The sequence below is a fragment of the Lolium perenne genome, chromosome 4, assembly GCF_019359855.2.
Source record: "Lolium perenne isolate Kyuss_39 chromosome 4, Kyuss_2.0, whole genome shotgun sequence".
In the NCBI taxonomy this organism is placed as follows: domain Eukaryota; kingdom Viridiplantae; phylum Streptophyta; class Magnoliopsida; order Poales; family Poaceae; genus Lolium; species Lolium perenne.
In genome coordinates, this window is record NC_067247.2 from 18581521 (window position 1) to 18599343 (window position 17823).

Here is a 17823-nt window from a genome sequence, read left to right on the forward strand (position 1 = left end):
ATGAGGATATCCCTATGAGTGGTGTTTGTCAAGTACTTGATGAACTTTGAGTGGAGCTTTTGTAGCCACTACGTGATGATTAGTGATTTCAATAGAAGAGTAATTCAGAGTAGCACAAGTGAAGAGAAGTTATCTAATTGTTCAATTATGTGATCATTGTTGAGAGTGTCCACTAGTGAAAGTATGATCCCTAGGCCTTGTTTCTAAGCATTGAAACACCGTTTCCAACAAGTTCTGCTACATGTTCGCTTGCTGCCATTGTTATTTCAGATTGCAATTACTACTTATAATCATCCATATTACTTGTATTTCACTATCTCTTCGCTGAACTAGTGCACCTATACATCTGACAAGTGTATTAGGTGTGTTGGGGACACAAGAGACTTCTTGTATCTTAATTGCAGGGTTGCTTGAGAGGGATATCTTTGACCTCTACCTCCCTGAGTTCGATAAACCTTGGGTGATTCACTTAAGGGAAACTTGCTGCTGTTCTACAAACCTATGCTCTTGGAGGCCCAACACTGTCTACAGGAATAGAAGCGTGCGTAGACATCAGTCGGCCACGGGCCGCGCCCGCGACGACGGTCGGAGATGGAGTAGAGCAGGCGGAAGGCGGACGCGCTGCTGTGGGCCCGCTTGGAGCTGACGCGTTGCTCGCTAGCGACGGGCGGACGGGCTACTGCCGTTGCTCCGGCGGGGACGAAGCCGCGCCCGCGCTGCAGCTGGCATGAGGAGCTCTGGCGGGGAGGAAGCCGCACGTCGCGCCCACGTCGCTGCAGGGCCGGCCACCATGCCGCTCACCAAGAAGCCGCCGCCACAGTCGTCGTGCGCGCGCGGCGAAGTGCACCCGCGCGAGGCACTCGTCTCGGCCGAGCTCGCCGTGCATCGCGTGCGCGAGGCGCTCGCCTCGGCGAGCTTGCACGAGCGGGGCGGCACGGGCGGGCACGGCTGGCCAGGGCGGGCACGAGGCGGGCGGGCACGGGCGGGGCGGCGCCGGCCCGCGTCGGCCACGGGCGGAGACGGGCACGGCCGCGGGCGTGGCCTTCGGAACACGGCGAGCATGGGCGGGGCATGGGCGGGGCGAGCCGTGGCGGGGCGGAGGTCGCCGGGGCGGGGGCGAGCCGTGGCCGGGCGGGGGTGGAGCTCGTCGGACTGGTTCAACTAGTACTAGTATGTGGAGAAGAGGAATAGTGTTTTGGGTCTCACTGCGCGTTGGGGAACAAAAGAATTCACGGATGTCCTCGTCTATCCGCGTCTCCGGAGGCCGACCCAAACAGCAAAAAATGGACGGTCCAACGCGTCTGTTTAGGTCGGAGCGTTGGAGATGCTCTAATGAACGGCGACAATGGCACCCTTCACAGCAGCCCCGCCGCCACGAAGCCCTCCATAGCCCAGATGCTCAGCAGGCTCAGCTCTAGGCACCTCTCCCACCGCCGCTCACACTAGTAGAAAACATGTCTTTTATTCGGAGCCGCTCGGAGCACTAGTACCGGCTGTGTTTGAATCCAGCACTAATATGCTCATCAGTCCCGGTTCAAACGGGTAGGACGTCGATTTTTTTAGTTCCGGTTCGTAACTGACCCTTTAGTTCCGGTTGGAGACACCAACCGGGACTAAAGAGGTTGCGGCAGGCCCCGACGGTGCCAACCGGGAGTAAAGATCTACCCTTTAGTCTTGGTTGGAGACACCAACCCGGACTAAAGGTTTTCTCGGGGATTTTTTGCTCCACACCCCCTCCATGGATCGCCTTTTTTAGCTTTGTAAAATATAAAAGAAAATAATAAAAAATTCAAAAAATAAAATCATTTGAGATGTCCATGTGTCATGTCATCTAGTTGCAAGTGAAATTAACAAACATGAATTTCGAATTTTTTTTGCAAAATTGTGTCATGTATCAGTAAAACTGGATTTCTGGTTGCATACGAACTTGAAAAAAATGTATCTACCCTAAATTTCCAATTTTAATTCACCCGGGTTTACCCGATTAGCCAATTTTTAGATTTTCAAACTGCCAAAGGGAAGTATGAAAAATTTAAGGTTTTAGGTTTTGCAATTTTTTTTTAAAAAAATACTTAAATATTTTATTTTTATTTATTTATTCAATATTATTATTAAATCATCACTTTTATTTATTAAATTAATTATTTGTAATTTAAATATTAAATAAGTTTGATATCGTGACCAAGAGGTTAAAAGTATTGATACGATACTAACATTAATAACATACGCATAAAGCACTTGGAAGCATGATGAAAGAAACCCGAAGGTTAAGCGTGCTAGTGCTAGAGGACACTGTCATTACTTAAGTGTGACCATTATGAGCGGCGTCCACCTGGTAGGGGTGGTTGAAGCTCTCGCTACACTTTAAGGAGACATGGCCGAACTAGCCACAAACTTGACACTTGTTGATGTTGTATTTGTAATGATGGTCGTCATCCCGACCACTACGGTAGCCACCTTGTCCCTGTCCTCTGGCTTGAGGGGCCAGAGGGCGAGAAGAGTTGCCGCCAGAAGACCCGCCACCACGATAGTTGTTGGAGGAGTCATAGCTGTGATCAACAATGCTTGTCGAGCTTCATAGAAAAAAAAGAGGCGCAAAAACAGTATGGGTGACAGGCCAGATAAAAGTCAGGTCTTCAAACCTACTAACTGATGTCGTACTTGGGTTTTTCAATTTAGGGAAATCCGAGTTTGGGGTCGGGCTTCATGTATCGGGTTGTAGAGCATCTTCAGTCATGTGCCCAAAGATTTTTGGGATCGACTGGACATTTATTCGGTCACAATCGAGCGTCCCAAAGGCCCTTTCCGTCGGCATGATCCAATACGCTGTTCGGCGTCCCAAGCCCACTCCCACTTCATAGGGGACGCTTCGGGTATGTCTGACAGAGCGTGAAGCGAGGCGTGGAGTGGCCAACCCGACACTGGATTGACACACGAACGACGCCCAACCGTTGCCTACCACGCACCGGAAATAATTGGCGCACAGCGACATCACAGTTTCCACAGAGAGGCGCAGCGACACTCTCATCACGCCTAGCTCTCCGTTCCAGCATTAATGTGCGCCAACGCTCCCTCCGACATATAAAAAGGTGTGCTCGCGCATCGTTCCTCACACAAATCCTGGCGCCTCTCTCCCCAACCCTAGCCACCACCATCTCAGGAGTCGAGAGCCATTCCATGGCTAGCCGAGGTAGAGGTCGAGGTAGCGGCCGTGGCCGTGGCCGCGGCCGCGGCGGCCGTGTTGGAGCAGCAACACCTCAACGGTCGCCATCGCCTGCGCCGTCATCGTCTTCTGAGGGGGAGTGGGAGTTCAAGCTCATCGCCGTCCTCAATGGCAACCCACTCGGCATCTAGAGGCTGCTGACAAATTTCGCCGAGTTCATCGCCGGCAAGGAGCCGACCGCGCTATTGCCGGTGACCGGTGAACGTGCTCTTCGACGGGCGCGGCAAGATATACCTCCACACCGGTTGGGAGAAGCTCGCGCGCTCCCACAACCTCCAAACCGGCTGCATGCTCAACTTCTGCTACCAAGGCAGCGAGGAGATGAGCATGAAGGTGTTCGTTGACACGTCCTACCGTTGGTACTACCACATCAAGGACGACGAAACGAGTGTTCTTTCTTTGAAGAAAAAATGGTCGCCGGTCAATTGAAGCCACTAGTGTAGGTTTCTGGATGTTCTTCCTGCGCATCAAAAAACAACAACTGACACTCTCACAACCAACTTAATTTTTCAATTTTGGGTGACTTCCTGAGAGTGTTCTTTCTTGGCGGCGAACATACAAAATCTGTGAGGCTAACACTAACTAGGTTTTTTTATTTTACAATATTTTAACCATGTTCCAAACTACGTATTAGTTCATGTAATGTTCCTTCGAAAATGCAAACAAAGCAAAAAATAGTTATCTTAATGTAAAACAAATTTAGGGCACGTGTTTGAAGGCCGTGGCTGGGAAGCGATGCGCCCTAAACGCGGCATGAAACGGAAGCATCCAAAATACTCGATCCGACGCATTTTGGAGACGTGACTGGAGATGGTCTTATTGTGAGGCAGAGCGGTTCATAATTTTCCTTTTTTTACTTGCGAGCGGTCTGTAGTTTCGTGATATTTTAAAATTATGTTTTGTTTCATACATAATTTAGTGAATTTTTAAAATGATTAGTTTTGTGAAATTCTTCAGCCGTTCTGGTCGGTTTCCACGGTCCGACACTGAAACAATACTACACCGTCCCGGACCCGGACTGCCGCCGGAGTCTCCTTCAGCGGAGGCCGGAGGGGAACGAGGCTGCCGTACGATCAATCGCCGTCCCGCCGCCGGAGCCCCCACCTCTGCGGGAAGGTAAGATCGATCGCTCCTGCCCGCGTACGTGGGTTTGATTTGCGTTGTCCATCCTAACCCTAGTCGCCGGCCGCCGCTACGTCCTCCGCTTGATGGGAAAATCGATCTGTGCCTGCGCGCAATTCCACTTCCGATTTGCAGAGACAGACCAGCGCGTGCACGCACTGGTCTCTGCTGCATCTCCCATGCCTACACCTACTACCAGTATAAATCGACTTAAATTCATGCTCATCCAAGAAATTTGTGTATTAACTCATGGCTCGCTGGATTTGGGATAGCTAGGTCATGTTCACTTAATTATCCTAGCAATGCTTCGCTCTGTTGGTGCCATTGGTCATTGGTGGTACTACTGACTCAGTCAGTGGTGTCGTGCCCGGAATACTAGTGTCAGACAGCTCTTTTTGAACTGAAAATAGGAGTGTCGTGCCCAGAATTGAACATGTTAATTTGATCCCTAAGGACTGTCCATGCATGTATACCACTTTTTTAGAGTCAATTTGCACGCGACTGCTTCTAGTTTTCCGCTATCTGACAAGTTATGGTTATTTGGTGTTTGCCAGGAAGGTTGACACAACCATGAGCCTCACTAAGATTCTGCGAGATGCTCAGGACCTGGATGACAGTATACGGTACGCAGCAGAAGGCGACCTCAGTGAGCTCCAGCAGCTTGATTTTCCCAACTTCCTCCTATCCTTATCAGCAGAGCTCGCGAGCAATGAAAGCCCGCCCGAATGTAGAAGGCTTGCTGGCATTATCCTTAAGAATTCAGTGGAAGCAAAGTATTCTGAAGATAATATCAAACAATGGATCAACCTGGATCCACTTATCAAATCGCAGATTAAGGAGTCATTGCTGGCAACTCTAGGGTCTTTGGTGCCTGATGCTTGGCACGCCTCATCACAGGTTATCGCGAAGCTTGCATATATTGATATACCCAGCCGGGATTGGCAAGATCTCATTGGAAGATTGCTGAGCAACATGGCACATCAGGGTGCATCTCCTCCACTACAGCAAGCAACTCTAGAGGCGCTTGAGTATATGTTTGAGGAGTTCTTGGGGTTGGAGCAGGATAAAATTGATGATGTTCTGGATGCCGTCATCCGGGCAATGAACCAGGCAGAGCAAAGTTCTCAAGTCCGTCTTGCAGCGGTTAAAGCTCTACAGAATGTTGTTATGTTTGCTAACTTCGCAAATGATGATTGCAGAAATTGTATAATGACTGCAATATGTGATGCAGATAAATCCGATGGAGCGGTGATCAAACATGCAGCATTCGGCTGCCTTATTGCAATTGCATCCAAATATTATAGAATGTTAGAACCTTACACGGAAACCATACTCAGTCTTACAACTGAAGCTTTGAAAGGAGGTGTGGAATCAGGGGCACTCCAATGTATCAAGTTCTGGATCACTATTTGTGAAAAAGTGATTGAATTCCGAAAACAAAACAAGCATGATGCTCATGCTATCTCAACTGTAGATTGTAGCTTTATTGAGAAGCCCCTCTCTTTACTTGTTCCAGTTCTGCTAAAAACTCTGTTAAAGAAAGAGAGAGATGATGATGCACAGGCAATCTTCATCAGTGCTATGACATGCCTAGACCTCGTCGCTATAACTATTGGGGATGCAATTGTCCCCATTGCAATGCAGTTTGTCGAGGTTAATATCAAAGCATCAGATTGGCAGAGTCGCTGGGCAGCTACATTTGCAATAGCCGGTATCCTTCAAGGTCCCTCTATCGAGAAACTTTCTCCTGTTGTCCGTTTGTTGCTTGACAGGATGGAGGACCGAAATGTAGAGGTAAGAGGCACCGCTGTTTGCACTCTTCGGCGGTTGTTTGATCTTCTGCATTCTCCAGCTTGCGCAAATAGAATTTTCACATATGAAAACCTTCCTCGCATCGTAGCTGTGTTGGGATTGAGAAGTAAAGATGTTCCAGAAGTGTCTGAGGAAGCCTGTAGAGCTATATATTTTCTTGCCAAAGGTTATGAGTCGATCTCATCTGAGCTAGTCCATTCATCTGAGCTTTCACCTTTTCTTAGTGACGTTTTCGAGGTTCTCTGTTCTACTTCAGCACTTGCTAAGGAGACCCCTTTCAGGCTTCCACCATCTGCATCTGCTTATGAAGCGTTGTGTGAGGTTGTGAGAGTAAGCAACATACAAGATTATAAAGCTTCAGCATCTATTGGAGTTTTAATGCCTCGTATCATGAGAAGATTGAACGCGGTGCTTGGTGCCAAAGCAAATTCATCAGGTGACAAAAGGAACAAATACGATCTTCTGGTTTTGCTGTGTGGCTTACTGCATGTTCTAATCCAGAAACTGGGAAACACATTTCCAGCGTGGCGTACTCCATATGTGCTGCTTCTGTTTTGCCGTGTCTTAACCTTTGACAGTTCTGCTGCACGTGATAAAGCAGCGCTTGCCATTGGTGCTCTCGCTCATGTTGTCGGTCCAAATTTTGTGGATCACATGCCGATATTGCTGCAGCATTTTAATGTGAAGCTACTCTTCCCAATTTATTTACAGGTGATTGGTGACATCTTTCTTGTCCTGGGAGATGAAATCCTGCCACACTGTGATTATATAATGGATGTTCTTTACAGAGGTCTCTCAAAGCCGATGCTTAAACCGGCCATTTTGGAATGTTTTGGAGAGATTGCTCTTGCTATCGGCAAGAATTTCGAGAAGTACCTGCAGGCTGTTATGAGAAGGCTGAAAGATGCTGCTGACCCGGAATATTATGACGATGTTTTAGAAGAGGATGAGGTTGATTACAGTAACCAGCTTAGACAGGGAATTATGGGGTATAAAGGACCCGAAATATGGGTTGAAAGTAGCGGCGGATCTAATCGATTTCAGTGAAGTTGTCTGCAAGAACCAGAGCAGGTGCTCATTGCCATTTTCAGTCCCTAGCTTCTTTTTTGGTTATATATAGGGTTGACTGTCAAGCGCCATGATTACCTTGTTCTTCTTATATTATTATAGGTTCATGTTCCTGGCCCTTATCATTGCGTGCATCTTTCAGGGATAGCAATGTGACAAACACTGCGGTTGATGTCTTGGGTGATTTCCATTCGACGGTGGAGTCATGGACTAATGAACTGATCTAGGAGTTGACGAAATGTTAATATGACGAATGATCTCGTGGTCTTATTCTCTCGCACGGGGCTCTCAATATGCACGAGGCTTTGGCTTTTGTGAAGTCAAGATGTAGATCTTTTTGGTAATTAATTGATTCAGCCTAGCCAAGCCTCTTGTTATATAGTATACTGGTAGGGGCATCCCACCATGTATATACGGAGATCGGTTGATCCTCTAGCTAGTTTGTCCTATATGGAATAGTTTCACATGTGTTTTTTTTTTGTTGCTAGTGATATACAGTAATGTGCTACCAGTTCCATTCTCCACCAATCACCGGTAAATGCACAGTTTTGCTTTGCTTCATCTGAGAAATGAAGAGATTTCCTTGGTGTCTGAAGATCCCAGAGATCTGGTCAGGTGAAATTAAACATAGAACATGCTTTGCTTGATTCCATGTTGTTGACAGGAAGAGGCAGGTGGAGTGGCTCGAGAAGATGGCCCGGCTGCCACCGCAACAGGCGCCGCTGGCCTACCCTACTTGGCCGCAGCATGGCCCACCGGTGTGGCAACCGCAGGCGCTACCGACCTATCCGGAGTACCCTGCTTAATTGGCCACATCAGGGCCCATGGGCGCGCCGTCCGTAGTTTGTTAGGATTTATTTTCCTTTTTTTTATTTCCTGTAAATTATCTTTGAATGGGTGAAAAAGTTCGAAAGTTTCCCGCACTTTTAGTATTTGATTCTAAATTTCATTTCACCCACCGTGTGCAAGGGCTACCTACCATATCATTTTTTAAAGATACTTGCTCCGTCCCGTTTCTCTTCATTTCTTTCGTCACACCAGCCGGAAAGTATCATTTGCTCCAGTGCTCTCGTCGTTTAAATAAATTTAAAATCATGGTTTACAAGTTTTTAAAAAATCTGAAAATAATTCTGCACATAGTTAGTGTTGTATCCCACAAGCATGTAAAATCGTGACTTGAAATTATTTGTATTGTGGGCTACACAAAAATGACAAATCTGATAAAATTTGGGGATTTGAAACATACTTCTACAGATCTACATTTTTGTTATTTTTTTACACCTCAGAATACAAAGTATTTGGAATTGATATTTTACACGTTTGTGGGATAATTCATGAACTACATCCGAATATTTTTTTTCAATTTTTTTAAAACTCACAGATATAGTTTTGAATTTTTTGAACTAACCAGGAGCACTGGACCTCGGGAGCACGAAATCTGCCCTAGTATATTACTGCTAGAGTTGATGCTCTTATTTTCACCTCGAATCACAAATCGTGCTTAAACCTAGAATGATTTGACGAGGTGGCGACCTCCTTTTGGAGAGATTGCTGAGCTTCTCCCCTATAGACCGAAATGGTATCCACGGCTTCCCTTGTCGTTGCTAGTATTTACAAAAGATTGCCAGTGCATAGAAATAGTTGATGAACATCTAAAAAAAAGAAATAGTTGAAGAAGTACAAAAAAAAAGAATAGTTAAAAAATCAAAAAAGTTCCCCGGCATCGAGTCCACGTTCCCCGGCATCGAGTCCCAGGGTTCCCACCGTCGCCGCCGCCGCTGAATCCGCCCCCGGCTCGCCGCTCCGACGCCCACCACCTCGTCCACCCGCGACCTAACAGCAGCCGCCACCTCGTCCATCGCCCGCCCACCCCCCCCCCCCCCCCCCCCAACCAACCGGCGACCTCGAGCTCGTCCTCTCCATGTCTTCCTCCCAGCCGCAGCAGGTTGATTAAACTTTCAGTGTTAGGTTCTGGTTCTGTTGATCTAAATTCCAGTGCTATCGGATGTTGTGTTGATTTAAATTTCAGCGTTATGTTGATTGCTAGTAAATGATTTAACTTCATTGATAGTATATGATTAAAAATTTCAGTTTTCTGCTAGTAATTCCTAATTTTCTGCTAGTAAATGGTACTCCCTCCGTCCATTAATACATGTCGGAAGGTTTATTCAAATTCGAATGTATCTACGTACTAAAGAGTGTCTAGATACATTTGAATTTAGATAAACTTTTGACATCTAAAAATGGACAGAGGTAGTACAATTTCATTTTCAGTATATGCTAATTACAGTATGATGTTCTGCTAGTAATTCCTAATGCTGGATAGTATAAACTCGGAGGCATTCACACACGCACAGCCGCTGCCGCCACCAGAAACTTGCGAGCATTCCCAGCCATGCTGGACACGCCAGCGGATCTTGCCAGGGAACGAGAAGAGGAAACCGCTTGCGACCGTATCTTCAGGGAATTCATGGCCGGGTACCTCCACATCCCCTCTACCCGCGTTCCCCTCCTCTCTTCTTCTGCCCTGCCGGAAGTTCTGTCCTGGAGTCCGGAGTTCAGTTCGCTCCACGCTTGATGATTTGCCTCTGTGACCGCAGGGTGACGCGGTTCGAGGAGCTCGTGGATGGCGGGAGGCGATTCCTGACGAGATTACGGCAAGAGCTAGGTTATATTTGATTACTGTATTTCCCCTCCCATTTATTGTCAGGACATAAACTAGGTTAGCATTGTTCTGTATGGTTTACATTTCTGATTCTTCTCTTCTGTTGGGGCGTCCCTCCTATATTCACTGAAATTATAGAGTGTTTGTTATCACCCATCACAGGCCAAAGTTTCTGAAGTAATTTGTGTTCTGTTTTCAGAGTATTTTCGGAGGCCGCGGATTCCGGTTGAATCGGATGTTATAGGTGAGATAGTTAGATCTAACTGCACCGACAGGATGAAGTCCTATCTCGAATCAGGCTGCAGCCTTCACTGCCAGAGCATCTCCAACTTGAGCCAGTGTGAGTTATAATCAAGTGCTAATGGTTTATTATCCCATATGCTTTATATTCAGCCTATCAGAAACAAAGTGCCAAATGTGTTTTTTTAAACAATGCACTTTTTTTTGCCGTAGCTGCATCAGGAGTAATTATCACACGGAGTATGTTGGAGTAATGAAAACTAATTTAATAAATATGTTTCTCCAGTCCTCTTTAATTGGATATAGACGTAAAATCTTATTGCATGTAATCATATGTTGTATTTTTTTAACTTGGCCAAATAGCCTTCCACAAGCTTACTGATATATATAATGTTGCTTTCGCGGTACCCGTGCAAACACTATAGTATGTAGCTTTCCCTGGCCCCTCTGATCAACATACCAAACCCAATTTAAGCTCATTCAGTTTGTGCCTCACCTTCAAATTGGCATAAATATATTAACATTTTTTTATTCGTGACCCAGTACTTTTAACGAATCAGGAGAAATGCGTGAATATTGAAGCATGTCCATGCAATTCTGATATGACGTTCACAAGAATTCTCAATTTTTCATCCGCCACGCCAGTTCAGACTACAAAAGTACAGAGTATCGAACGAGTGGCGGCCTAGAGGCTCTTTGCATTTTCGTACGTTGTCTGCAGATATGTCCTTGCTTCGTATTAGAAACATTCCTTGTTCGTTTGAGTGAATTTTTGAATTCTCCAGGGTAAGGGATTTGGTATACAGAAGTTTCTCAGCAGATCATAAATTCACTCCCATTTTCATATAACTACGACTACACGTGTGGCGATTATAGACACCTTGCCCATTTCATGTCTTCATAATCAAACGTTCGAGCAATGATTTATCAATACTCTCTTGCAATTCTTGACTTTTATCATGAAGTTCTCACAGACATCATGCTTCACTTTTAATCTACAGTATGCAGTTTTGTCAGCTTGATACTAAATCTTTCATTTTATATTAGAAGTAAATTCATGCGAGGGAGAGCTCAAAGGTTGTATACACAAAGGTATTTGCTATCCTCTGTTTTCAGTAACTATTAATATTTATCCTTTCTAGCTTGTTAATATTTGTTCCATCATCAAGAGGTTCTTGTAGTGTTAAAAGCATAACTTTGCTGCAAAGTGCATGCCAAATCACCAAGTGGATTGAAATTGCCAAATCCTTAGACTGGTTCCATAAAAGCTCTTTTATCTAGAGATTCATATCCTCACACTGGAAAGGAAAGAAAAACTGCATATTAGGGTAGAATAGGCAGCATTTTGTCCTAGTGCTCAGAAATGACACAACTGTGTCAAACAGGAAAGGCGAACATATTTATTATGATAGAGTAACCATAACTAATTTTCCCAAGAGGTCTCTGTCAAATATCATTTTAATGCTCACTAGCCAGTGGATAGCCCCTGCTCTATTTGTTCAGTACCTGGCTGTTTGGCTCCAAATTATGCTAAAGATTACCAGAATGTCGGATGATTCCACTGTGATTCCCTGGTCTTTTCTTTCTTGTTGCTGTTATAGTGTCCGATGCATAATGTTTGCTTCTGAAGCAATCATCACCAAGTTGCACTATTAAATTCTTATGTCTCCGAACTCCAGTTAACCGCTATGCTGTCCTTTTCTCTCCTGCTCAGTGAAGGCACTGCTCGAAGAACTTCAATGCCTAGTGGAAGGTGCTTATGACGCAACACTAACAGCCAATTTACGTGGTATGCATGTTCCAGACGAGAGCACTGCTGATAACTGCAGAGAGGTAGGGGCCTCTATCCTGGCCGCTGTTAATTATTACAGCGTTTTCAACAGACCAGAACCTGCTATTTGCACTGATGACGACACCAAGTAACATTCTTCCATGTTCCAGGAGAAGGGGGAGCAACCTGCAGATCACCTCGACAGTGATTCATCACTCGTTACATTGATGATCCTCATCCATAACATGCTAAAGCTTGACTACACGATGCAGGTAAATTCCTGTCAGCCCATCCATCAGCTGATACGTGTTTGTTTGCTCCTGTGCTTTAGCAAAAGAAAAATGCCGACGGTTTCATCTTTTTTTTTTGTCGGTTTTACCTACAGGAGAAGATTGCTGGGTCACTGTCCCTCAAATCATCTTCCGCGGAGCTTGATGGTTACTGCCTTATGTGGGATCTGAGGCCGTACGCCGAGGGCGACGTGATGAATCTTGCGTGGAAATCATGCCCGTAGAAACCCTTTGGGCCCCTGGTTGTTGGTAGATCATGCCCAGCGACTTCTACAGCTAGATAGCCATGTGTGTAACTTATGATTGTAGCACTGACACTCCAGGAAGATTTGTATGGTAGACTGCAATTTGTTATGGGGAGTCCTACTCTGAGATCTGCAGAGATCCTTTTAACAGAGAGAAGAATAAAGGTCTATCTGAGTATGATCTGGATTTTTCTCATTGTTCGCTGATCTGATACGAATCGCGCAAAACACCGGGTTTTTGTGGTGTTGGTTTTACTTTGATGCGGAAACCACCTGATTTATTTCGTGTGCATCTACTGATGTAGAGACCACGAGTTGCGCCGTTGACAGTACTAGATGACTTAAATTTTAAGTCAGGATTCAGAACCTGTTGAAAAAAGGGAGTGATGTTTTGACACATGGGACATATGCTTCCTTTATTTTGAAATACATGTTAGACACATTTTGAAATGTTAAAAAATTTGAAATAAAAATTTTGCACGTACATCTTCATGTGCTACGCGCTCACAAAGTCGTTTCATGAAAAATCGACTTATCCGTTTCATGAAAAATTGACTGGTGTGTAAAAAAGATAAAAAAAAAATTAACACTCATAAATATGTATTTTTTGGTAGAGTGATCATACGCACTCGACAGCCGAATTGAGTTTCTGTTGAAAAATAGCTTTCAGAGATTCTTGATTCTTAAGACTGCTGACTGTACGGTTGGAAAACGATTACAGCGTTCTTCCCATCTCTGCTTGCCTCGCCGTCTCCGACAGAACTCCAAATCTCTCTCGCTGCGGGCGGGCGGGCGGCGATGGAGAGCCCGTCCTCGGCGGTGGACTTCTACGGCTTCCTCGACCGCATGCGCCGCCCCGCCGCCGCCGCCCTCTTCCGCTCCATCAAGAGGTCAGCCCACCCCACCCGCCGTTCCCCTAATGAATTCGCCTCAACGATCATGGCCTCCTCCCCTCATACGGGATCTAACCTTGCTCACCCTAACGCCCGCAGCTTCCTCGCCTCCCTCTCGCCCGACGAGCCCAGCGCCGAGGACGACGGCGCAAGGGTCCAGGCCTTCTACGCGGCGATGGAGGCGGCCTTCAGGGAGCACCCCCTCTGGGCCAACGCCACCCACCAAGAAATCGACCACGCGCTCGAGGTCTCAACTCTCAACATTCCCTGCTGAATTGGGCGATGTTTCTCGTCGCATCGCGATGAATTGAACGCATCTCTGCTTTGATTTTGTGCGTGCCGAACAGGGCCTCGAGAAGTACATCATGACCAAGCTCTTCGACCGCACCTTCGCGGCGTCGCCGGAGGACGCGGCCGCCGACGCGGAGGTCTCGGAGAGGATCGGCCTCCTGCAGCGGTTCGTCAGGCCTCAACACTTGGACATACCCAAGGTCCTGCACAACGAGGCCTCGTGGCTGGTAAGACTGTCTGCTCTCTTCTCAGTTACGTTTAAGGCTTTGTAAGCTCGACTCATGTGGAAACAGTAGATTTGTGCTGTGATTGGTGATTTTTCGTTATGTATGTGGCTTTACAGGCTGCATCGTCATGACGTAATTGACCGTGTAACCGTTGAATGAATGTTGCTCTAGGTTTGACAATATGTGTCTACTTACTTTATTTGGATAGCTCTATACACCGACCAAATAAATTTATTGGATTGCCTTCTAGACATCTTGCAGAATATATGCTAGACCTGATTGAAGATAGTTAATTGTTACTCTGTTCCAGTTTCTTTTGCTAGGTTGCTCATGTTTTTTCTTTGAATTACATAGTAAAAAGCCATTGTTTTTGTATGGTGCGGTACCTAACCGGTTCATCAACATCTGTAGTTTTCTGATACTCCACGTTAATTTGAACTTTCCAGTCTTAGAACCATGGCTCGAGCTAACTCTGACCTCACATGCCACTCTAGCTTGCAGTTAAAGAGTTACAGAAGATCAATTCCTTCAAATCGCCACGGGAAAAGCTTCTATGTGTTATGAGCTGTTGCCAAGTCATCAACAACTTGCTGCTAAACGTGTCAATGTCAAATGACCGAACACCATCTGGGGCTGATGAGTTTCTTCCCATTCTCATTTATATTACTATAAAGGCAAGTTTCTCTTTCTACAATGTTTTCGTTCTTGCTCAGTTGTTCTCATTAAGATTTGTAGCAATGAACCAAAATAGTATTCTTTAGACTTAGCTGTTTAGGATTTGTAGTTAGGGTTTAGAATCAGAAGAAGTCTTCAGTCTTCACCTCTTCATGTTTGTTGTTGCTAAAATGAGAAGCTCTGCTTATAAAATGTAATTTGATCCTTGGGATGCCTATTTTCACCTTTTTGGTAAATATTATATTGTAAGTGACCAGGCTCGCTCGCTCATTGTACTTTTTGTAGTATTGAAGGATTCGTTGGTTATTGTTGGCGTCATCACTAGATTCCAATTTTCACAGAATTTTAGTTGACCAGACGGGAGGAGATAAACATTGAGTCTTCAGTTCCATTTAGTAATTGCTAGAAACTGTGAAAAAGAGTACCTTCAGTTCCCAATTTAGTTATGTTCGCATTGTGAAGTGAACTTGTCGTGATCTTACAGTGCAATTAAATTGCATAATCTGTTTTCATTGGTGCTGTTCGTTGTCACTTGAAATTATTTTCCCCTTTTCTGAACGATTATCAATTATAATTTTAATTTTGGCTTCCTTGGATTTCACCAATGTACATGAGAGTCTGTAGGGACTAGGGAGGATATAAGTTCACACCAATATGTCTTCATGTCTTTGTGGTACTTTGTTTTATCCACCTATTGTTTGACAAATAGGTTCTGAACCTATTGTTTTTCCTGTTTTTTACTAAATTGGGTACATTTGACAAACTACCTGAAAAACTAATGCAGGCCAATCCTCCTCATCTGCACTCAAATCTGAAGTTTGTTCAGCTTTTTAGAAGAGAAACGAAGCTTGTTTCTGAAGTGGAATACTATCTCACAAACCTCATTTCAGCAAAGATGTTTATAGTTAATGTTGATGGCCGCTCGCTATCCATGGAAGAGAATGAGTTTCAGATGCATATGGAAACTGCAAAACTAGGTACTCAAATATGTGCTGCAAGCCTTAGTAGTCTGCAAGGGTCGGCGACATCTACGAGGGGTCTACAAAAGCAAACTGATACAGAAGGTCCGTTGTTAACACTTTTTGCTTATTTGAAACAGGTTGGCTTAGTATAAGTTTTTATTCAGGCATATAAGGTTTCCCCGGTGCATAATGTCGTTTCTTCTGGTCGTATGTACTCCCTCCGTCCCCAAATAGGTAGCATATAAATTTGGTCAAAAAGTCAATACTTGCTAAGTTTGATCAAATATAGAAGGGAATATCAACAATCACAATACTGAATAAATATACTGGATCTATTGATATTGGTTTGGTATTGTAGATCTTAATTATTTAGTATATATAATTGGTTAAACTTAAAAAGTGTTGACTTTTTGACTCAATTTGGGGATGGAGGGACTAAGAATGCTCAGTGGCTGTAAATGAACTTTCTTTTCTGAAGCTGTATTATATCTCTAGATTAGTGGTTGTCATGCTCTTCATCCGCTTGACAATTTAGGTTCAGTTTTGCTTGCTTTTGCTGTATAATCACAATCTTTCAGTTTAGCAGGTTCCAGATTCCCTTTCATGGACTCGGAAACTGAAAGTTTGACTCCAGCAGAACTCAAGCAGCTGCATGGGCTCTATAGGCAAGTAGTCACCAGATACACATCGCTGTCTAAAGCTTTAAGGAAGTTATCCATAGACGAGGATCAACTCCTTGCATCAGTAGATGACGATCCCTGAACTGATGCGAAGATGCTGTCCAGACACGGTATCAGTTGATTTACAAAACTACCTCCATATCCACGTCACTCACACGGTACGAGTACAAAGTTTTCCATCAGCTGGAAGAATATGTACGAGGTTTGATGCCATGCTTGCTCGTGCTACTGCAATCAATGCACCCACAACAAGGACCCAAGGATGGGCATCAGGTATGACTGTAAATAGACTTCAGAGATTAAGACACATGTTTGTTCCTTTGCGAGCTGCCTAATGGGTAGCCTTTTGCAACATCTCTGCAGACCGGATGTTCTTCTCGTCATACCTTCAGAATAGGCATTGGGTGTTGCATCTAGCAGCTGCCGGTCTTATCCATTTGAAGTTCTCAGTACTGAAAGATACACCCTCTGCCCCGGTGCGCCTGGTTGCAGCATCGCAAGTGACACCTCCTAGTTACCTATGTCTCCAGTCTGCTCATGTTTCGGGTTGGTGATTCCCCCATGAGCATCTGTCAAAGTTCTCCTCATCGTCGCTGCACTCAGCTGCAGACTGATGCTGCTGCAACCCATACTACCTGCGTAATCTGGTCTGCTCTTGCTTTGTTTGGCAATACCTCAATATGCATCCGTGGAAGTTTTCTACATCACTGCTGCGTGCAGCTGCAGATTGATGCTGCCGCAACCCATACTACCTGAGTAGTCAATCTCCAACTGGCTGCATATGATATACCTTGCTACAGTACAGCTGGCTCTCAGTTGGGTCTCTCTCCTGGTCTTTCACTTCTGGACTGCTGCTGGCAAAGCCATTTTCTGAAGGAATGACAAATGTCTGAAGATTTTTCGTATGTTTGTTTGATTTTTGTATGTTTGTTTTTTCAAAGTTGTGTCTGACAATGTTATGTACAGTGTGTTAAGTACTTTGAGAACATGTTGTACCGCGGACAGGGTGTAACGCACTGGTATGGTAACATAAGTCTGAAGTTACAAATGCACTAGTACAAGTAGCATTTTCCCGATCATGTAAAACTTTAGTGATTTTACAGAGGTAACATGTAGATTGCAATTTCATACCTCGGTCTTAATACGATAGCTATCATGGAGTTCTTCTGAAATCTTCATCTCTGTAGGGATTGAACTGTTGAAACTGATACTGTATAAACTAAAAGGCATTGCTATTTGGCACACTATCTTGTACAAAGTTATAGAAAGAACAACAGCCCCGTGTCCTGAATAAAATTTAGCAATGGGACTTCCCCACCCCATTTTCCCAAAAAAAATCTAAAATTCTTATTAAAATGGCTTGCTGAACTTTGCTGTATATGATGTTTCTATTCTTCTGTGATGTTTTGGATACACAGCATTCTAATTGTAATTGAATCAAGCATGATTATTCACACGGAGGTAATACTATGCAGATTCCAGTTTGAAACCGAAGGTGAAGGGACAAAGGTAAGGAGGGATGTTTGAGTAGAAGGGCCCTCGACTAAAGGCCTTGTATCAATGCTGTGTGGTCAAGAAGAAATGCTTGTGCTCTGAAGAGCGGTAAGTAACTAAAGTAGTACTTTTTCTATGTAATATTTTTTTGTACTCGCTAGATAT

The 17823-nt window shown here is 44.8% G+C and overlaps 3 protein-coding genes across 4 annotated transcripts; all 3 read left to right on the forward strand.

Annotated features, from left to right (window-relative positions):
* Positions 1 to 4184: 4184 nt before the first annotated feature.
* LOC127323636 (importin subunit beta-1) lies at positions 4185 to 8222 on the forward strand. Its single transcript, XM_051351750.1, has 3 exons — positions 4185 to 4339; positions 4900 to 7228; positions 7368 to 8222. The coding sequence occupies exon 2, from the start codon at positions 4916 to 4918 to the stop codon at positions 7202 to 7204; it is 2289 nt and encodes a 762-aa protein (XP_051207710.1). The 5' UTR covers positions 4185 to 4339; positions 4900 to 4915; the 3' UTR covers positions 7205 to 7228; positions 7368 to 8222.
* A 711-nt stretch (positions 8223 to 8933) lies between these two features.
* Positions 8934 to 12614, forward strand: LOC127323663 (uncharacterized). The gene is made up of 8 exons (XM_051351770.2): positions 8934 to 9170; positions 9532 to 9703; positions 9826 to 9893; positions 10090 to 10230; positions 11181 to 11222; positions 11845 to 11963; positions 12072 to 12173; positions 12287 to 12614. Exons 2-8 carry the CDS (start codon positions 9621 to 9623, stop codon positions 12413 to 12415), a joined length of 684 nt encoding a protein of 227 aa, XP_051207730.1. The 5' UTR covers positions 8934 to 9170; positions 9532 to 9620; the 3' UTR covers positions 12416 to 12614.
* Positions 12615 to 13149: 535 nt separating this feature from the next.
* LOC127323660 (vacuolar protein sorting-associated protein 9A) lies at positions 13150 to 17292 on the forward strand. Of its 2 annotated transcripts, XM_051351767.1 has the most exons (7): positions 13150 to 13326; positions 13429 to 13576; positions 13677 to 13847; positions 14342 to 14521; positions 15307 to 15586; positions 16071 to 16437; positions 16528 to 17292. In XM_051351767.1, the coding sequence occupies exons 1-6, from the start codon at positions 13235 to 13237 to the stop codon at positions 16244 to 16246; spliced, it is 1047 nt and encodes a 348-aa protein (XP_051207727.1). In that variant the 5' UTR covers positions 13150 to 13234; the 3' UTR covers positions 16247 to 16437; positions 16528 to 17292. The 2 variants fall into 2 exon arrangements, with proteins under 2 accessions (XP_051207727.1, XP_051207728.1); XM_051351768.2 differs by lacking the exon at positions 16528 to 17292 and having other exon boundaries at positions 16063 to 16201.
* The last annotated feature ends 531 nt before the right edge of the window (positions 17293 to 17823 follow it).